The sequence below is a fragment of the Elgaria multicarinata genome, chromosome 4 (genome assembly GCF_023053635.1).
Source record: "Elgaria multicarinata webbii isolate HBS135686 ecotype San Diego chromosome 4, rElgMul1.1.pri, whole genome shotgun sequence".
Lineage (NCBI taxonomy): Eukaryota > Metazoa > Chordata > Lepidosauria > Squamata > Anguidae > Elgaria > Elgaria multicarinata.
Window position 1 is genome coordinate 422,532 of NC_086174.1, and position 20,923 is coordinate 443,454.

The 20,923-nt window shown below is 60.5% G+C and overlaps 1 protein-coding gene across 1 annotated transcript; it reads left to right on the forward strand.

Moving 5' to 3' along the window:
* Positions 1-207: 207 nt before the first annotated feature.
* On the forward strand, positions 208-19,446 carry GTF3C2 (general transcription factor IIIC subunit 2). Its single transcript, XM_063123662.1, has 19 exons — positions 208-278; positions 5,425-5,849; positions 6,277-6,652; positions 7,072-7,351; positions 7,503-7,597; positions 9,225-9,302; positions 9,599-9,700; positions 11,126-11,353; positions 12,393-12,504; positions 12,648-12,765; positions 15,131-15,162; positions 15,593-15,722; positions 15,813-15,957; positions 16,527-16,688; positions 16,990-17,077; positions 17,191-17,319; positions 17,857-18,003; positions 18,461-18,568; positions 18,762-19,446. The coding sequence occupies exons 2-19, from the start codon at positions 5,495-5,497 to the stop codon at positions 18,978-18,980; spliced, it is 2,904 nt and encodes a 967-aa protein (XP_062979732.1). The 5' UTR covers positions 208-278; positions 5,425-5,494; the 3' UTR covers positions 18,981-19,446.
* The last annotated feature ends 1,477 nt before the right edge of the window (positions 19,447-20,923 follow it).

Here is a 20,923-nt window from a genome sequence, read left to right on the forward strand (position 1 = left end):
CGGGTCGTCTTCCGCTCGCGGCTCCTTTTCTCGGGCCGAGCGCCCAGACCCGCCCGGGCCGATTTGCGTCCCATCATGCTCCGCTGCGGCGTCATTTGCATTGGCCTTTCTCAATCTCCAATGGGAGTTGCGGCGAGGGCGAGCCGCGCCCTCATCACGTGCAGGGGGACATGAGCTGCCGGAAATGACGTCAGGTCTTCCGTCATCTCTAGGAGCCTGTACACACCGCCATCTTGGCTGCTCCAGCCTGGGACCGGTTGCCGTGAGGGGGAGACCAGGTGAGACCGGCCGCACGCGACGCCCCAGCCCCAGTCTCCGCTGACCGGGTGGGGGGAGGAGGAGGCAGTGAAACACACCCCCACACACCCCCGTAGCCTTTCGGGGGGGTCCCTCTCACCCACCCACCCGCGGGGGGAGGGGCAGCGCCCTGAACTGCCCGGGTGCGGCCTTCTCGTGGTTGCAGTGCGGCCCCGCTTCTGAGGAGCCCCTGCCGCCCCCGTTATCCTCACAACAACCCTGCGGGGTGGGTCAGGCCGGGAGAGAGCGAGACTCGCCCGCGAGCTGCATGGCCCGTTCCAGGGGCCAGCACGGTATGGCTGCCCGGGTGCAAGTCCCATCCCCTTTCACCACTGCCCATGCTGGCTAGAGCTGATGGGAGTTGCAGTCCATCAGCATCTAGGGATCCCTGTGGTCCCCACCCCTGGCTATCCCACAGTCGGCCAGTTTTTCAATCATAGAGTTTGAAGGGACTCCTGAGATCACCTAGTCTAACCCCCGCTCCCCGCAGGCTCTGCTCTTAAGGGTGCAGCTGCGGCATCCTTGACAGGTGGCCCTCTGGCTTCTGCTTCAGTAGCCCCAGCAAAAGAGAACCCGCCACCTCCCAAGGAAACCTCTTCCATTGCTGAACAGCGCTCGCTTGTTAGGAAATTTCCCTTAATGCTAAGCCAAAATCTGCCCCTCTGCAATTTCCACCCATTGGTTCCAGTCCTGCCTTTGGGAGCAGGAGAGAACAAGTTCTGTTCCATCATCTGCATGATGGTCTTTCAGATATTTGAGCACCACCGTCATGTCTACCTGTAACCTTCTCTTCTCTGACCTGAACACACCCAGTTCTTTTCACTGTTCCTTGTAGAACTCCTTGCAGGAGTCAAAACAGGGTTGAGAAAAGGGCCAACAATCAATGATCATAGAAGCATAAAATCGAGTCCAACCCCCTGCTCAATGCAGGAATCCACCCTAAAGCATACCTGGCAGATGGTTGTCCAGCTGCCTCTTGAAGGCCTCTAGTGTGGGAGAGCCCACAACTAGGTATTACTGGCAAGGAGCCACTGCTTGCCAGCTGAGGCCTCGACCGCTTGAAGTCAGGACATGTTGCTGCTAAACATGCTCAGTTGTTTCAGTCTCTCTTCATAGGGCTTTGTTTCCAGACCCCTGATCATCCTGGTTGCCCTCCTCTGAACACGCTCCAGCTTGTCTGCGTCCTTCTTGAATTGTGGAGCCCAGAACTGGACGCAATACTCTAGATGAGGCCTAACCAGGGCCGAATAGAGAGGCACTCTTTGAGTCTGTTTCTGTAGCCAACTGTGGATCCACCTAATAGTTGTTCCATCTAGCTCACTTTTAGCTAGTTTGTTAATTAGAATATCATGGGGGACTTTGTCAAAAGCTTTGCTGAACTCAAGATATATGATGTACACAGCATTCCCACAGTCCACAAGGGAGGTTATCCTATCAAAAAATGAGATCAGAATAGTCTGACAGGATTTGTTCCTGACAAATCCATGTTGGCTTCTAATAATCACTGCATTGTTTTCAAGGTGTTTACAGATTGACTTCTTTATAATGTGCTCCAGAATTTTCCCAGGGATGGATGTCAAACGGACCTGTCTGTAGTTCCCAGATTCCTCCTTTTTGAGCTTTTTGGAGATGGGGACAACGTTAGCCCTCCTCCAGTCGTCCGGCACCTCACCCGTCTTCCATGATTTTGCAAAGATAATAGACAAAGGTTCTGAGAGTTCTTCCGCTAGCGCCTTCATTACTCTAGGATGCAGTTCATCGGGCCCTGGAGATTTGAACTCATTCAAAGAAATTAGGTGTTCTTTGACCATTTGTTTATCAATCTCAAACTGCAATCCTGCCCCCTCAACTTCTGCTTCACTTTTTCCAGGGGGGTCATAGACCCACTTTTGCGAGAAGACTGAGCCATGTAAGAATTGAGCACTTCTGCCTTTTCTTTGTCATCTGTTATCGATTTGCCATTAAGCAGTTGAACCACCATTACTTTCCTCTGTCTTTTACTACTCACATATCTGAAGAAAGCCTTTTTATTGCTTTTAGCATCCCTCAATAACCTCAGCTCATTCTCAGATTTAGCCTTCCTGATGCCATTTTGACGCTTCTGCGCTACCTGTCTGTACTCTCCTTTTGTAGCCTGGCCTTCCTTCCCCTTCCTATATGTATCCTTTTTTGTTTTACAGCACCATGTACATTGATGGTGCTATATAAATAAATAAATAATAATAATAATAATAAGGTCATCTCTAAGCTTTTTGTGGAGCCACATTGGTTCCTTCTGTTGTGCTTAGGGCTTAGGGCTTCTGTGCGGTGCCGCGGGGAGGGGACAGACAAGGAGTATGTGAATTAGCACGGCCACCTGCTCTTGCTCCTTTGGGGCTAGGCGGGAAATCTTCTGTTTTCAAGCCATATTCCTTTACAATTCAAGCCAGCTGGTATAGCAAAAGCTTCTGTAATTTGGCATTGGGTTGCCTTTCGAGGTTCTGACCTTTCTTGCCGCAATCTTTGCTTCTTTATGCCTTTAATCCCCTTCCCAAGCGTGGTGCAGTATGACCAAGTTGCTGTTGAAGTAAAGAGTTCTCACAGTCACTCAATGCAGAATGGTTGAAGGGTTGCTAGACCAGCCATCAGATGCCTGCATGAGTAGAAGCCCCAAGAGCATAACACAATGGCCAGAGCACTATCAGAGCAGCGGTGTCTGTTTCACTGCCTTCCGACAGCGACCATTGAGATGCATGTCAGGGATGCTTTAGGGTGGATTCCTGCATTGAGCAGGGGGTTGGACTCGATGGCCTTGTAGGCCCCTTCCAACTCTGCTATTCTATGATTCTTCTATTTTTTTCCTTTCTTCTATGTTCCTCCTCCTTTGACATTCAGAGTAACACCACCTTCAGTAGACCCTTCCCTGTTCTTCCTATAGATTTTGTGTCCAGACATAGAATCACAGAATAGCAGAGTTGGAAGGGGCCTACAAGGCCATCGAGTCCAACCCCCTGCTCAATGCAGGAATCCACCCTAAAGCATCCCTGACAGAGGGCTGTCCAGCTGCCTCTTGAAGGCCTCTAGTGTGGGAGAGCCCACAACCTCCCTAGGTAACTGATTCCATTGTCGTACTGCTCTAACAGTCAGGAAGTTTTTCCTGATGTTCAGCTGGAATCTGGCTTCCTTTGTGTGCCTCTGGTTCTCTCCATTCTACTAGGTTTCCCCACTAAGATAAGTTCTCCTTTAAATCCAGGTCCCCCAACTCATCCTGTTTGGCTTGGAGGACTCTAGTATTTGCATGGAAAACTCTACATGGTGTTCCTCCCCAGATCCTTGTGGAACAGTTTAGCATTTTGGAGAAGGCTGCCTTGGAGGCCTGGCCTTTCGGCCTTCCGCCTGGCAACCAAAATTTGGCTTCCAAGACCTCATGACTACATTTCCCCTCTTCATTGGGAACAGCATGCACCACCACCACTGATTCCACCACCACACTATGTTTAAAGCTATCTAGACGGCTCGCGATGTTCGCAACCTTCACACCAGCAGGCGATTCACCATGTGGGTCCAAAGCCTGGGAAGAGGCCTTAATGGTCAAATCTCTACCCACCCCCATGAGCCAGAGGCACATCTTCTGAGGAATGGGTCCTTTCTAAGGGATAGTTTTCCCCCTTGCCCCAAATAACAGCCTCTTCCCCCAAGACCCAATGCAGTGTGGATTCCTGCATTGAGCAGAGGGTTGGACTCGATGGCCTTGTAGGCCCCTTCCAACTCTGCTATTCTATGATTCTATGATTCCATGACAGCATTGGGACGCCTCAATCAGGTCCCCGAAGGTCTGGTCCACCAGCCTCTCTCAGCTTCTTCTTCTTCTTATTATTATTATTATTTATATAGCACCATCAATGTACATGGTGCTGTACAGAGTAAAACAGTAAATCGCAAGACCCTGCCGCATAGGCTTACAATCTAATAAAATCATAGTAAAGCAATAAGGAGGGGGAGAGAATGCAAACAGGCACTGGGTAGGGTAAACAGGCATAGGGTAGGGTAAAACTAACAGTGTAAAGTCCAAACAACATCAAGTTTTAAAAGCTTTAGGAAAAAGAAAAGTTTTTAGCTGAGCTTTAAAAGCTGTGATTGAACTTGTGGATCTCAGATGTTCTGGAAGAGCATTCCAGGCGTAAGGGGCAGCAGAGGAAAATGGACGAAGCTGAGCAAGGGAAGTAGAGACCCTTGGGCAGGTGAGAAGCATGGCATCAGAGGAGCGAAGAGGACGAGCGGGGCAATAGTGTGAGATGAGAGAGAAGAGATAGGAAGGAGCTAGACCGTGAAAAGCTTTGAAGGTCGACAGGAGAAGTTTATATTGGATTCTGAAGTGAATTGGAAGCCAATGAAGAGATTTCAGAAGTGGAGTAACATGGTCAGAGCGGCGAGCCAGGAAGATGATCTTAGCGGCAGAGTGGTGAACAGAAACCAACGGACTGATGTGAGAAGAAGGAAGGCCAGAGAGAAGAAGGTTGCAGTAGTCCAACTGAGAAATAACCAGTGCATGAACAACCTTGGCTTCCAGGGAAGAAAACTGGTCCCTGAGGGCCGGGAGCCCGTTCCACTGTGCACCCATCCACCCACCCACCGCTTCTGTCCCACTGGCCAGTAGTTGTCCATGTGGCGCTGGAGAACTCCTTTACCCCCTTCTGGCTTTCTGCATGCATAGCTATTTCTTTATTGATATTGTTGGGCGGGTTTAAAGACTGCTTTTAGATTAATGTTATCTGTGTGTGTGCGTGCATAGTTTTGCATTTTGTATTATGTATGTTTAATGTTTTTTTAATGTTTATGAATTGCCAAAGGAGCTTTGGGTATGGGCTGGTATAAAAATATAATCAATGCTAGCTAGACCTAAGGTTTATCCCTGGATCATCCATGGGTCAAACCTGTTCATCTAGGTGACACACAGGGGATCCAGTGCTCAGGCAGGGGCGAACCCTGGATGATCCCAGGATAAACCTTAGGTCTAGCTGTGGCCCAAGTCTCCTGCCAGCAGGCTGCCCTGGCCTCCTCCTCGGCCAATTGCTGAACTCGCGCGGGTGCGGAACTCCGTACTTCCTGGTTTGTCTGCCTCTCCTCATTTCCATCTCGTTTCCGCAGCCAGAGCCTGGTGCGAGATGGGAGGAGGAGGAGGAGGAGGAGCACCTGCCTGAGCCACTGGGGTGCCTTCATGGAACCTTGCCCCACGCCCAGCTGTGCCATGGGGATTGCCAGGGAGACCGTAGACCCAGCGGATGAAGGTGCCGGCCAGAGCCTTTGCGCAGAGCCTTGCTTGAGGAGTCCTCCTCCTTGGGCAGAGAAGAAGGATGCCACTACCGGCACGCAAGCCATGGAAGGAGCAGGTTTGGCTGAGGCAGACCCTGCAGCAGCGGCGCCCCCTACAGGGAGTGGTCTGCAGGAAGAGCGGCCGGAGAAGCAGAGCCCCAGAGGGCAGGGCAGGGGACCCAATGAAGCAGGGGGCCAGCTGCTGCCTCCAAAGCCTGGGAAGAGGCGAGCAGAGGAGGGGGCCCCTCCGGAAGCCTGTGGTACATGTCCAACGTTGTCCTGCCACTCAAGATGTTCCTCAAGAGGAGGGAGGGAGGGAGGCTGGCCTGCTTGGTGGGGATCCTATGGTGTGGAAGGCCAAGGCAGCGGCGAGGTTTTGGGGCCTGCCACACCACCAGCGGCAGCCTCATTGCAGGGAAGGCTCTGCAGAGTGGTGGTTCATTGGGTCTTTGAGGGAACATGGGGCTCCCTGCTGCAGCTGCCGGGGCAAGCAGGGCGGCCAAGGTTTGTCCTGGATGCATCGGCCGGGCTGTGCAGGGAATGGAGTTGCCTAAAGCCTGCTGGGCCTCTGGAGGCAGATTGGGTGAGGGCAGCAGGCTGGGCCTGGGACCCGGGCCTGGCCCCTTTCCCCTCTGGACACAGGTGGGCAGCTCAGCTGACCCCCCCCACGTCTTCCTTTCCCAGCAGATGAGCGGTACGCTCCCCCTGCCCCAGCCTTGTCTTGGCCCGAAGAGGTGCCGGCCACTGCACCATCTGTACGGAAGCGTTCCCGTGGGCGGAAGCCCCGCAAGAAAGCTGCTGTCCGTAGAGGCCGCGCTGCCAAGGAGCCTCCCAACGTGGGGCCAGGTGAGGGCCCGGGGCCTTCGCAGAACGGCCCCTCCCTTCCCGCCAGAGTGCCGAAGAAGCGAGGGCGCAAGTCCAAGGCGGAGCTGCTCCTGCTGAAGCTGTCACAGGGGCTGGAGTGCCCGGCGCCCGACCCGAAATCACCGGCCAGCAAGGAGGGTCTCGACGACCTGGAGACCCCGCCGGAGGGGGGGCGGCCCAAGCGCCGGGCAGCCAAAGTGTAAGCCAGGGGAGGGGCTCGGTGGGCCTTCTGTGGGAGCAGAGGGAGGGGGGCAGCGTCTTCCTGAGAGGAGGCTGAGCAAGCTGGGAGGCTCCGCCCTGGCCCTCTGCACAGCACCTCAGAGGTCCCCAACGCTGCGGCCAAGACGGGTGGGGGAAGGGGGTCTGGATTAGAACTGTCATGCTATTAGCCTGCTTTTTTATGGAAGTGTCCTGGCAGGGGGTCAGGAGTGCCAGCAGTGGGGGGTGGGGGTCCAGATGCAGCTTAACAGGCAGCGGGTGGGTATTCCCCTGGTGAGCAGAGCCTCTCTGTGCTTCCAGGACTTTGGCGCAGTGCAGTCGGCTGCTGCTCTGGCCTGGTGGTGAGGGGGAGTCTTGCTCCCCCCCCCCAAGCCCCTGACTTCCTCTCCTGCTCCCCAGAGCCCTTCTGTACCTCCAGGAGCTGGCTGAGGAGCTGACCTCTGTGTACCAGCCCCCCCTTTGCCACGAGACCTCCGAGGGCAGCCCTGGGCCCCAGGAGCCCGGCCGGAAGCGGCGAGGCCGGAAGGGGCATGAGCCGAAGGTGGAGGATGAGGACTTTGTTCCCTCGGAAGAAGGGCTTCTGCTTGAGGAAGAGGAGGAGGAGGAGGAGGAGGAGAGCGACCTGCTCCTGAGTGACGCCTCGGAGTCTGAGCTGGAGCCTGGCCTCTGTGGAGCAGCAGTAAGCCAGCCCTGTGGGGCCTTCCCTAAGCTCCTGGAGGGAGAGAGGGAGGGAGGCCTCGCTGGGCAGGTGGCTGAGAGGCTCCCTGCCTGAGTTTGGGGAGGGGGGGCACTCTGTGGGCCGCCCTTCCTGACCACCTCCTTTTCCCTAGAGGCCCAAGGCTCAGTGCCGCGGATTCGCTTCCAACGGCCTGCACAACTCCGTCATGGCTCCCCTGTGGAAGTCCCTCACCGCCACGCACCGCTTGTGAGTAGAGGGCTTCTGACATGGGGTGTGTGTGTGTGTGCGTGTAGGGGTGGGGCGGGGGAAGCAGGGCTCGGTTGCCATGTTGTGCAGCCACCCCGGGCTCAGGGCCGCTGCAGCTCATCCACCAAAGGACTCTTGAGCAACAGGGCCAGGGGAAGGCTTGGCAGGGTTGGGGAGGGGAGGGGGTGTAATGGCAGCGCCAATGGGGCCACATGTGGCTGAAGGCAGGGCCCGCTTGGTGCTGGAGATCCCTTTACCTGGTTGAACTCAGAGATGGCCTTGCTCTGAGGGAGCTGCGGTGCTCAGCTGCGTGCTGCCCAGTTGTGGGGAGGCGGCTCTGAGAGGGGACCTGTCCCGTGGCAGCATCTCATGGGAGTTGAGGAATTTGGCCTGTCCCAAGAAAGGAGCCGTGTGGCAGGTGGGTGGTCATTTGGCTCTACAGAGTGGGAGTTCGCAAAGGATCTTGCATGTAGTCGAAAGGCATTCCCTTCGCCCTAGAAGAAAGGCAACAGCATTGACGTTCTTATACAGTTCCAAAAGAGGGGGGGGCACTGGCCCCCAGGCAATGGGCAGCAGTCATGGTCTTAAAGGGAAACACCGCAGGGGGATGTGTCAGCTGACAAGGCTCATGGGGGGGGGGGTGGAGCAGGGGGCTCCGTTCTCTTCTTTATCCTGCTGCTGCCTCCAGGGGAGCTTTTTCAGGGGAAAGTGAGCCTGGCGCCTGGCAGGGGCCCTTCCAGAGGTGGAAAGGTTCCAGAGGTGGGCCGGGAGCATTGCTGTCCTGGCACGATCCACCCCCAATGGGACTGCTGTTTATGGAAGGTGACTGACAGCCAGGCCCTTTAGAATTCATGCATTTACATGTTACATTTCTGTACTACCCAAAAAAACTTATCTCCAGGCAAGCCTCACTGTGGTAATTATCCACAATCGGGGGGCCACTCCTGAGAAGGCCTTCTCACTGCCACCTTCCGAGTTGCCCTCAGAGGAGGAGGGCAACACACCAGCCAAACATGGGTGTACTAGAAACCCATAAAATCAAAGGAGCTGTGTGTTCTAAAGGCCTTTGCGGCGACACCCTTCAATGAAGTCATCAGCGGTGATGGGGGATGGTGTGCACAGAACATTCATTCATGGTGAGGCAAGGGGTCCAGGGTGCTGCAGGTGCTGCCTTCCCCCTGGGCTACCAGTGTGCGCGTGTGCGTGTGTGTGTCTTGGCCTGCCTGAGTGATGCGTGGGAGCTCTGCGTCATCCGCTGCATCCCTATAATAATAATACATTTATTTCTTACCCGCCTCTCCCTTTAGATCGAGGCAGGGAACAACATTAGAACAGGAATCAATACGTCTTAAAAATTCTTGATTTTACATTAATCCGGGTAGGCCTGCCGGAAAAGGCTAGTCTTTAAAGCTGCCTTAAAATCACACAGAGAGTTAATTTTATGAATCTCCTCCGGCAGGCCGTTCCACAATCTGGGGGCGACAGAAGAAAAGGTCCTCTGGGAAACTGACGTCAGCCTAGTTTTAGCTGACTGAAGTAAGTTCACCCCAGAGGACCTGAGTGTGCGGGACGGACTGTATGGGAGAAGGTGACTCCATGGTTGTGCTTCTTGCTTCCCCCACCCCAGGCGTGAGCAACTCTACTCCCCCTGGGTGTTTCCAGAATGGGTCCCCTCTGCCCGGAAGTGGGTCGTCCTCTCGGAGAGGTGAGTGCCCCAGTGGCAAAGCTGGCCCAGGTGGGTTCAGGGAAGGGGAGCGCCATGCCAGCGGCAGGCCTGCTGAGGGGAGCCTCTCTGTAAAGGGCCCCTGGACCAAACCAGGGAGGGCGGGAATATGAGGGCGGGGTGGGTGGGGGGCGTGCACTGTAGCAGAAGCTGCTCTGCCTGCCATCAGCAGGGCTGTGAACCCCCTACCCAGGGGGAGGCTGAGCTGCTTGGCCTTGGAGGAGAGCGGGATCTCCTGGAACGGCTTCCCACACGCAGCTCCCCTTTCCCTTCCAAAGCGAAGCAGACCAATACCTGCCTGGCGAGACCAAGTCTCCGCTCTTCTCCATCCAGCGGGAAGGGCTGCAAGAGGATGGCAGCACCCTCTACCGGATTAACAGGTGCGTGCGAGCGAGCGAGCGCTCTTACAGCCCGTTCTCAGCAGAAAGTCCTCAGAGCAGCTCACAACATTTATGCACTGCAATGGAAACACCGGGAAGCATTCATTCGTTTCCTTATTTTGTTACTTCATTTATAGCTCGCTCTTTTTCTTCTTGCAAGGAACAGCAGTTAATTTACACAGTCCTCCTCCTGCTGTCCATTTTATCCTCACAACAACCCCATTAGGCTGGTTAGGGTAGGAGCCAGGGACTGGCCCAAAGCGAGCTTCCATGGCTGAGGGGAACCGGAACCCAGGTCCTCCCAGGCCCAGACCAACCCTCTGGCCACGCCGGCTCTCGAAAAGCAAGCACTGCAAAGCAGGCCTGCTGGGCTCAGCGGGACAGCGGCCTTCACTTCGCCGGTTCCTGCCCAAATACGGGTGCGCTGTGACGGGCTGGGTTTGTCCCGAGTCCCCACACTGGCTGGGATCCAAAGATGCCTCCGTGTGGGCACTTGAGTCATTCCGGTTCATTTCTTAAAGACCTCGACTGAAGGCCAGAGGAGGGGAAGGATCTGGGCAGGCGTCGAGATGGGTCTGGGAGATCCAGGGAGACCCATCCCGCCTGAGTTTCCAAGGCGACCAAATGGGAGCTTGAGGGGCTGAGGCCTCCAGGCGTGGCAGGAGGCCTTTGCCAGAGGAGAGCTGCTCTGAGTTGCATCGCAGTTGATATCAGCCTTGTCTCAGATGCAACCAGGGGAGGGGGCTGTGGGTTTTGGGGGGTCGCAAGGAGGAGCTGTGGAGGCTGAGGGGCTCTGTCTCTCGTGGGGGGGGACATGGAGGCTCTTGTGGGCCCACAGTGGTGTGTTTCTGTCCATTTCCCAGGAGGGAACAGCGGCGGCCCCCTTCCGCTGGGTTTGGCCTTACTGCTCGGTAACCCCACACCCACAGACGCACCCTTCCCTGGTTGGTTACTGGAATGATGAGTTGGAGGTGGGGTGTTCTCCATGGGAGGGATGCAGGGAAGCCCAGTCCAGCGCTCCCCTCCATCTGCAGCAGCAGCAGCAGTGCATCAGTAGCCGGCAAGGGCAGGTCTAGGATCTGGGGCCAGGGGCACCACTCCTCCTGTCTGCTGAGAGCTCCTTGCCCCCCTCACACCTTTAGGTTTGGGGGCCCAGGCTGCCCGCAGGCCCTGCTCAGAGAGGCTCTGCTGTGTAACCCCTCAAAGAAGCAGATCCTTCCTGACGCTGAGTTCCCCCTCCCTTAGTCTACCTAGCCCAGAACGGCTGCCAGAGGGGAGGCAGGCGGAGGCCTTTCTCAGCCCTGCTGCCAGAGGTACTTCTCAACGGGAAGCCCAGAGTGGGCCTGGAGAGGCCTCCTGCACGTGTTCCCCCCCCCCTGCCTTGTGCCCTTGAGCAATGACCCCCCCTTCTTTCCTGCCTGGCAGGTTTAATGCCTTGCAGCCCCACGAGGGGCGCCTGGATATGACTTTCTTTGTTGGGGGGCCCATCTGGGCCATGGAGTGGTGCCCAACCCCGGAAGGCTCGATGGCATCCCAGCACGTGGCTGTCTACTGCAACCCCGGCATGGACGACCGGCACAGCCTGGTGGGGATCCACACGGGACCAGCTCTGCTTCAGCTCTGGGACGTTGGACCTATTCAGCAAGACTCAGGGTGAGGTGGCGGTGGGGGTGGGGGGGGAGGGAGAGGTGGATCCCTGTGCTCCGTCCCCAGGGAGGCCATGTGTCCCAGCACTGCAGCGCGAGGGTTGTCACTCAGTTTCTGGATGCCCTAAACGACTGTGCCCTGGAGCAGTTGGTCATGGAACCCACCAGAGGAGAGGCGGCCCTGGACTTAAGCCTAAGTGGTGCCGCCCAGGACTTCGCGTGGCCACAGTGCTAGCAGATTTCCTTTAAGTTCAAGTGGCAAATTGCCCAGGAAGTCCAACACAGTCACTTTTGAATTCAAAAGAGGAAACTTCTATAAAATGAGGGAACTGGTGAAAAGGAAGTTGGAAGGGGGAGTCAGGAGGATCAAATCCCTTCAGAATGCTTGGAGATTACTCCAAGCCACAACGATAGAAGCTCAACTGAAATCCTAGAATCCTAGAATAGCAGAGTTGGAAGGGGCCTCCAAGGCCATTGAGTCCAACCCCCTCCTCAAGGCAGGAATCCACCCTAAAGCATCCCTGGCAGAGGGTTGTCCAGCTGTATGTTTGCTAGTTGCTGGGGAACATGGGCAGGAGGGTGCTGTGGCCACCATTGTCCTGCTTGTGGGCTTCCCATTGGGGCAACTGGCTGGCTGCTATGTGAACAGAACAGTAGACTCGATGGGGCCCTTGGTTCGATCCAGCCTCAGGGTCCTTCGTACTGCATTGGCTGCAGACCCAAAGTCAGTGCCTGGAAAGTGGGGTGCATTAGGCACATGTCTTGGCCCCCAGGGGCAGGCCGGGAGGCCACAGGGTGGAGAGACGCTGGGCAAGGGAGCACCAGGGAGAGTGAAGGAGGAATGGTGACAGAGGAGTGACCACCAAGACCCCGATGGGATCCCCTCCCTCCCTCCCGTCCTTGAGGGCTGCTGCTGCTGCAGAGCTGGCCAAACCCTCTCCGGCTAGTTCTCTGTATGGGGGGGGGGGGGGATGGGGCCGAACAGCAGGACTGTGCCTGTGAGGCCGACGGGGCTTCCTCTGCATCGTGACTCATTCCCTCCCCAGGTCAACCACCAAGCCAAGACTGGTGTATGGCATTGCTACGGACCATGGCTGCATCTGGGACATGAAGTTCTGCCCCAGCGGAGCCTGGGAGCCCCCCACCACCCACCGCAAGGTAAAAAGGGCCTGGGGGCCTTCCACCGCCGCCCTGCCCTTGGGGCTCAAGGTTCCCCAGGGTGGAGGCCGGAGCCCCTGCCCCTGCGGCGGCTGCAGAAGGCCCCACGCCCTTCCTGGGGACTCTGTTTCTCTCCTGTGCAGCCCCCCCAGATGAGCCGGCTGGGGCTGCTGGCGGCGGCCTTCTCTGACGGCAAGGTGCTGCTCTACAGCCTTCCCCATGCAGAGGAGCTGCGTGCCTCCAGGAGAGCCCAGGTAACAGGTAGGAAGAGGAGCTGTGAAGTCACGGGGGCGGGAGGGCGATGGGCTGGCCGGCCCAGGGTGCCTTTGGGCCAAGGGACACCCACTCGGCCTTCCCTCTGCTTTCTCGGGCACTCCAGGTGTTCACAGCTGTCTTCTGTGGGGCCCTGGGGATGATCCCCTCCCTGGCACGGGAAGCGGAGACCCTGGCGGCTCGGCCCACGGAGCGAGAGGGTGGCCGGGGGAGGGGCTGCCGCTCCCGCTGCACCCGTTGGCAGAGCAGCGATGCGCCACGGCCCTTCAGGGTGGAGGCTTGTGAGAACTCCCGGCGTGGCCTTAGGTGGTGTGCTGAGCGTCCGGCAGCGAAGGGAAGCGCATCGCCCTGTGCGTTCTTCCTCCTCCTGCTCAAGCGATGGCCTTGCTTGATCTGCAGCTCTGCCAAGGGGGGGCTGTACCCCTCCCCCTTTCCTGTCAAGCCCATGAGCTGAGCTCCCCCTGCTGCTTCCGCGTGCAGAGTGGGCCTGGTCCTTTCCCAGCAGCCCTCCTCCTCCCCCCCCCTCACTCTCCACCTCTGTGCGAAGCGACAGCGTCGTCCAGCTCTTGCTGCTGCGAGCAACAAAGGATCCCAACCCTAAACACACACACACACCCCGGGGCCCGGTGCAGGGTGAGCAGCCTGTGTGCTCAGCCAGCCGGATCAGCTAATGGCGCTTGTAATTATATCTGTCTGCAGGAATGATGGATGATGATGATGAGAGGAAGGGCGCTCGGCGTGGGTGGGCGCTCAGCCGTGGCCTCTCCGGTGGGGACAATGGCCAGCCGCTCCCCAGGGAGTCCGGCCTGGACCCTGCGCCCCCTCCCCCGTCGCCACGGAGTGGGGAAGGGACCCTCGCTCATGGCCTCCCGCTCCCTTTCTCGGGCCCGGGCCTGGCAAAGCTCCCGAGGGCAGTGCGGAAGCAGAGTTGAGCAAAGCCACGCATGCCCCCCACCCCCGGATTCCCCGGCTGTTCCCCCCGCTGGACACCCTCCGCCCTCCCCCCGCTTCAAGCACCCAAGAAGCCCTCCCTGCAGGTGGATCCGAGCCGAGGTCTCCAGGGCGCCCACCGCAGCCGTTCCGCACAGGGGCCGTCTGAACGACAGCTGCCTCTGAACGGCGGGAGGGGGTGGGTTCCGATTCAGCCCTGATCCCTGCAGGCTGTGGGTAGGGCCTCCTGCGTGCCAGCTCTGGTTGAGATGCTGCTCTGGGGCGGCACAGTCCAGGGCACCACCTGGTCCAGTTTTGTGGGATGAACGAAGAGGACGTTGTCCAAGTAGAATCACAGAAGAGCGTGGTCGGGAGGGGCCTCCGGGGCCGTCAGGTCCAATTCCCCCACCCCCACCCCCTGCACGCCATGCAGGGATCCGCCTCAAAGCACCCCTGGCAGATGACTGTCCAGCTGCCTCCGGGAGGCCTCTGGGACTTGCAGGAATGCGCCCCACCCCCTCTGGCCTCGATCCTGGCCCTTTTTGCTTGCTTGCAGTGGAGTAGGCGAGAGGCAGCTGTGCGGCCGCAGCTCCCTCGGACTCTGACAGTTGGGGCAGTCGCTGGCATCCCTTCCTGGGCCAGCCATGGGAGGCAAGGGTGCGCCCGACTCCAGGCGTCCATGGAAGGAACGGACTGCCTGGAGCCCAGGCGCTTGGGTTTCTGGCCGCTCCCCCCCCACTCCCCCCCCTGCTCCATGCAGGAAGCCACTCGGAAGCACCCCTGGCAGGCAGCCGTGTCGCTGCCTCCGGGAGGCCTCTGGCGCGTGGAAGAGCCTCGGTGACCTTTTATGCCCTGAGCCCCCATCTCCCCCCCCCCCCCGGGCCAGCTCTGCGGTGTGGGGGCTGGGCAGTGGTGCTTCCGCTCTCCCTTGCAGGATCCTTTCCCAGAGGTGGGGCTGGGGGGGCTCCCCTGGCTGACCTGTTCCTCCCGCAGGGGCTACCTCCGCCTGAGCCTGTGGCCACTTGCCCTGTATTTCGAGCTGGAGAAGGTGCAGATCTTGGCTGAGCTGTGCCACATGTGTGCTGGCCTTGGCCCTGGGGTGGGGGGTGGGGGGAGGGGGGAGGGGAGAGGGGAGAGGGCACACCCAGATCTCTCCATCCATCAGGGGAAACAGGCAAGACAGGTCAGTTGCAAAGACGGTTGCCTGTGGGACAGTCACTCCCTGAGCTGCCACTGGGACCGAGAGAGGGGCGGGGGAGCCCTGCGCCCTTGAAGGAGCCGGTGGGCCCCATCCTGCGCTTGAGGTTCATCGGAAGGGGGGGCTTTGACCAGCATGGGCCTCTCAAGGCCTTGGGTGTCGGAGGGCTTTGGCTGGATTGCGCCGTGCCCCCTCGCCTGACTGCTCCTCTCCTCTCCCCCTTAGGTGAGCCCTCCCCCCGGCACGCCATCTGCAAGGTATGTCCCCCGGGGGCCTGATGGGGTGAGACGCCCACGCTGGGGCCCCTCAAGCCTCCCTCAAGCCGCCAGTTCTCCCAGGAGGTCCAAGGTCCACTCGGAATGGGAGGAGGAGGACCGGCGGCTTCTCTTGGGCCAAAGGCTACTCTGGAGAGGCCGGCCGGCCGGCTGGGCCCCTGCTTTCTCTTCTGTGGCCAGCAGGGAGGAGAGCCCATATGGGAAGCTGCCTCCTCCTCACTCACTCACTCAGGCTGCTTCTCCCTGTAGCCCCGCACTGACAGCTGGTCTCCGGCCAGGCCTGGGCCGCCTGCCTGCCTGCTGTGCCGGGGCTGCCCCACTGAGCCCTTCCTCCCCTGGCGGCTGCTTCCTCCTGACGGCCACCGCCACCGCCACCGCCACCTTCTCATCTTCTTCTTCTTCTTCCCGGCAGGTCCAGTGTGTGGCCACGCTGCAGGTGGGCTCCGTCCAGGCGGGGAGCCCCTCCGAATGTGGGCAGTGCTTCAGCGTGGCCTGGATGCCAACCAAGCCTCACCAGCACCTGGCAGCCGGCTTCTATGACGGTGAGAGGGGTGGGCCTGGGGGCGGGCGGGGCGGGGGGGAGAGGGCCCATGCTCCTGACGCCCAGCCCACCTGCTTTCCCCCCTCCCCAGGCACCGTGGCCCTCTGGAACCTGGCCAGCCAGTCCCTGCTGCAGCGAGTGCGCCAGCCGGACGGCTCCCTCAAGCTCTATCCGTTCCGCTGCTTCCTGGGCCACGACCACGCCGTGCGCAACATCCAGTGGTGCAAAGCCAACAGGTGAGAGGGAGGAGGAGGAGGAGGAGGAGGAGGAGGAGGAGGAGGCCAGTGGCCCGTGAGAGGCGGGTTCCCTCCCTCCCTCGCCGGCTCCCAGGGTGGGCCCCTGCTGCAGGGTGGAGTTCTCTCCCAGCCAGGGCAGGTCTTCCCCCCCTGCTCCCTTCCCCGAGGAGGAGGAGGAGGAGGAGGAGGAGGAGGAGCCTCCTGCTGGGGACCAGGAAGGTGATCTGGAGCCTGAGGAGCCGGCTCAGGGTCCTTGCAGCCCAGCTGGGGGGGACGGGGGGGACTGGCCTGGCAGGCAGCTCCCTGGACTCTGGGACCAAGCAAGTCCTTCCCTCGCCCTGCCCAGCCCAGGGTCCTGACCCCTGGCTCCCTTCCTCCTCCCTCGGAGGCCCCGGGAGCCTGCCTGAGGCAGCAGAGGCCAGCTGAGGTCTGCTCTGCGCGGCTGCCGTCCTCCGAGGCCGCAGGCGAAGAAGGCCTCCGCCATCCCTGCACTCCGCCTTCCCCATGCAAAGCAGCCGCTCTGCCGGGGCTGGGGGTTCAGGCCCTCCCTCCCTCTGGTTCACTCGTAGCGACTTCATGGTGACGGCAGGGAACGACCGCAAGGTCAAGTTCTGGGACCTGCGCCGGCTGCACGAGCCCCTCAACAGTATCAAGCGCTTCCTCAGCACGGAGATCGCCTGGCTGCTGCCCTACAGCGGGATCACGGTGGCACAGGACAACTGCTACGCCTCGTGAGTGGGGCGCTGGGCGGGGGGCGCCAGGCCGGACTTTGCGGCAGTGGGCCAAGCCCTGCTGCTGCTGCTGCTGCTGCTGCTGCTGCGGCGAAGGTCCTTCCTCAGGGCTCCGGGGCATCAAGCTCTCCTGAGGCCTCCTGCACAGCCCGGACTTTGCTCTCAAGGGGAAGGGCAGTGTGGCCCACCAACCACCCCCAGCCCCCCAGAGCCCCGAAGAAGGGGCGGCAAAGAGGAGCCCCTGCAGGGGGAGGGGGAGGCCTCTCACGCACTGAGCAGCCCGCCCCTCCTGGTGTTGCAGGTATGGCCTCTGCGGGATCCACTACCTGGACGCCGGCTACCTGGGGTTCCGGGCCTATTTTGTTGCCCCTCGCAAGGGCACAGTGTGGGTAAGTCAGGCACGCCCTGCCTCAAGGGTGGCAGCGTAAAGAGGGCCGGGCAGGGGCCGGGCAGGCACTCTCCCCCCACCCCACTCACACACATGATTCCTCCCCTCTTGCAGAGCATCTCTGGATCCGATTGGCTGAACACGGTGGCGGCTGGTGACGTCACAGGGGAGCTGGTGGCCGCTCTGATGCCCGATCTCTCGGTCAACCCGCACAACGTGAAGCGGCCGTCAGAGCGCCGATTTGTAGGTGTTGCTGCTGCCACCGCCATGGGGTGGAGGGAAAGCGGCAGCAGGCCGCCCACACACCCCTCCCTTACCCCCCTCCCCCCAGGTGCTTTTGTCCCCTCAGTCACTCAGAGGAGGGCAACAGAGCACTCAAGTGTCTCTCCCCCCCCAAAGCAGTGTCAACTTGAACAACCTCTGACCCGCCCTGCTCCCCTCCTAGGCCTCAGCAGTGTCCTGTTTGATCTGCAGCCTTCAGGCTGTGGGAAAGCCCGGGGATTCCAGTGGGGCGTGCGTGAATGGGCCAGGAAAGGCTTTTCGGGCGTGGCGGGGGCAGTGTCTTGCGGGCCATGGGACCCAAATGGATTTCTGGCTGTGCCTCTGAGAGGGGAGGGAGGGTGGGTGGGCTGGGGCAATCCCTTTTGTTGCTTGTGGCTTGGCTCATTTGTGTGAGCCGTTCGTAGAGCACGGGTGGGAGAGCCCCTAGCTTGCTCTGGGAGCCTTGGCCTCAGGCCCCTGTGTCTGAGAGCGTGGCTTCCTCTGCCTCTGCCCCCGCAGCCCATCTACAAGGCAGATCTGCTTCCCTGCGAGCCCCTCAGGAAAGAGGCAGCGCTGACCGGAGCCAGTGAGAAGGCCGCCGTGGAGGGCAGGACCTATGGCGCGTCGGTGGCCCAGAATTACATTCTCTTCCAGGACACGGACCTGGTACGGGCTTGGATGAAGGGGGGGCGGGGGGAGAGAGAAGGAAGCGAGAGGCAAAGGGAGCCCTGGGACCGTCTTCTGCCTGCCTGCCAGCCAGGCCAAGAGCAAGAGTTGGGGGCCTCGGTGTGGGGGGGTGGGGGGGAGGGAGGGGACACACTGGTGTTGCCAGAGCCACTGTGGCGGCTGGTCCTGAGCTTGCCTGGATGCTCACGCCGGGGAGTGGCCCAGGCAGGGTGTGCCTGTCGCGGCACGCCCACCTCCACTGCAGAGGCCGGCATTCCTATCGCTGATTTCCAGCCCCCCCGCCCCTCCCTCCTGCGGTGTGTTCCTGGCTGATAAGGCTCCTTCCTGAGCCATCCATCACCCACGGGTTGACAATGGCAGCCGCGAGGCCTCCTGGGACGCAGCCGCTGGGAAGGCCAGGCCTGGGCTTAGCTCCCTTCTCCCCGTCCCTCCGCAGAGGAGCTTCAAGCACTCCTTCAGGCGGAAGTCCCGGAAGCACGTGCCTGGAGCAGAGGCCAAGGAGGGCGACGGCCTGGGCCGACTGCAGCTGGAGGCGGTGCACAAGGTGAGGCGAAGGGCAGGAGGCGGGGTGGGGTGGGGGGCTTCCGCGGAGGAGGCTCTTGAGGCCAATGTCCGCTGGTCATATCCCCCCTCCCCCAGCAGCCCCTGGGGACTCCTCTCGATCAGGCGGAGGGTGGAGGTGGGCCAGAGGGTCTGCCTCCCGCCTGGGCCCTCACCGCTGGCCCTCCCTTCCACAGGTCCGCTTCAGCCCCAACCTGGACTGCCACAGCTGGCTGGTGTCCGGGGGCCAGTCCGGCCTGGTGCGGCTCCACTGCCTCCGTGCCTTGGCGTCACCCCCCAGCCGCAAGCTTCTGCTCGAGTGCCAGGCCGAGTTCAGCGCCATGTTCGAGGCCCAGGCACCTCCGGGCGGTGGCCCTCCAGCCAGCCCCCCCGGGGAACGGGCCGCCGTCAGCTGAGTTGCGCCTGGGACAGGTCTCTTTGGCGGAAGCGGCGGCATCCCGGGACGAGGGCTTCGTTCGAGACATCTGGAGCTGCAGAGCAGAAGCAGCAGGCCGGCCGGCCGGCGGTTCACAAGGACGGCAGGCGTGGACAGATGGGCCCGCCGCAGACCCCCAGGGGGTGCTGGGAAGCTGTCAGCCCGCCCCCCTGGTGCACGTGTCTTCTAGCTGCGGGGCTCAGGCGCTGTCCTGGCCTTGCCTCCGGGTGATGGACGGGGGTGGGGCCGTGCCTGGCTGGTCCAGTGGAGTGGTGCTCTGCGCCCAGCTCCCAACAGGATTCGGGCTGGGCCCAGACCGGCTCTGAGCAAGACCCCAGGAGAGCTGGTGACCCAGCGCCCCCTCCTGCCCCTCTCTTTGGGGGCCACGATTTCGCTCACATTGAGCTGTTTTGTTGTCTTAACCGTTATTAAAGTGTGTCCTGCTTTGTGCTGGTGTGCTCTCTCTCTCTCCCTCCCTCCCTCCCTCCCTCCCTCCCCTCCTCCTCCTCCTCCTCCTCCTGCTCCTCACATGGCATAGGCTTGACGCGCCCCTCCTGGTGGCAGGAAGGCAGGTGAGGGATGTGACCAGGTGAGGTTTGGACTCGATGGCCTTCAGGCCCCTTCCACCTCTACCATTCTCTGATTCTGGGGGCGTCTTCAGGGAGCCGGGCCTGACTGGGTCACGGCTGGGGTTGTCCTGCCTGGACAGCTCAGCAGCCTCCGTGACGAAGCTTTTACTTTTGCAAGGCAAGACAGTCTCCCGTTCCCTCTGTGAGGGGGGTAGGGGGATCTGCACTGTGGAGCTCTTCGGAAGCCTCGTGCAGGACTCCTGTCCCCCCGCCTGGGCCGGGTGCCCTCCCCTGCCCCCCGCTTCTCTTCCTCTGCCCGGGCAATCTCCTTTCCGGGACCCAAGGACTGGCCGGCTGGCTGGATTGAGGCAGGTTTACTTTATTGGAATCGCGGGCACTTTCACGACACTGGGACACGCAACACGGTAGAAACACGCACACACGGACTCCACAAGATCACGGGCAAAAGGCATGAGTGCAGGAAAGGCCTGGCTTGCGCACTCCCTGGTATGTGGTGTGGAGGGGGCTCCAGGCAGCGGGGGTGGCAGCCCCCACCCCCACCCCTGCTGCCAAAGCCATGGGGGGGAAGGGCTGCTTTGCCCTGGTGCTGCTGGGGACAAGGCTTTTGGAGACGAAGCCGCCTGTGACCGGCCGACCAGCTAGGAGGCAGCAGGGGGCTGTGCAGCGTGTGCCCTTTGGTCCGACCCTGCATGGCTGGCTGGCTGGCTGGTGGGGGTGGGTGGGAGTTGCGTTCTCCCCAGGGGCAGGGGTCTTGGGGCGCATGGGGGGGGCTCTGGCCGGGGGACATTGCAGAGGCTGCAGCTCCGTGCTGCAGGCAGCAGCTGCTTTTGACGGCACCAGCTGCATCCTGGCCAGCTTCAAGTTCTTCTGGGTTGCCGGCCAGCTAGCCAAAGAGCAGTTGGCAGCTAGCCCAGGAATGTCTGCCTCTCGGCTAATGAGGAAGAGCTGTCCACGTGGAATGGCCCCCAGGCCACCTGCCCTGCGCATTCTGGTGCTGCTTGCTCCCCCCCGCCCCCCGCGTCCCAGTCGTGCTTGCTCTGCCCCTGGTGGGTCTGCTCTCTTCCCTTCCATTCAGGCCATCGGACTGGCCCGCGTGCAGGGCGCCCACAGCCCTGGCCCAGCACAGTGGCCCAGCAGCAGCCGCCGCCGCCGCCGCCGTCTGCAGGCCCAGCTGGAGTTTGTTCACCTCTCCTCCCCTGCCCCAGATAACCCTTGGGTCACCACAAATTGTGCACGCACACGCAGGCCCGTCTCACTAAGGGTCCACAAGCACTGCGGCATCTCACTGTGTGGGGAGGGGCCTCTTACAGCAGGGGCGGGGGAGATAGCGCTG

What these genes read in the sequence shown, in the direction of transcription:
- GTF3C2 (XM_063123662.1), top strand. Translation starts at nt 5,495, where the DNA reads ATGGAACCTTGCCCCACGCCCAGCTGTGCCATGGGGATTGCCAGGGAG. An exon ending in CTGGCCTCTGTGGAGCAGCA is followed by an intron (nt 7,352 to 7,502) that starts GTAAGCCAGCCC and finishes CCTTTTCCCTAG; the next exon opens with AGGCCCAAGGCTCAGTGCCG. An exon ending in CTCACCGCCACGCACCGCTT is followed by an intron (nt 7,598 to 9,224) that starts GTGAGTAGAGGG and finishes CCCCCACCCCAG; the next exon opens with GCGTGAGCAACTCTACTCCC.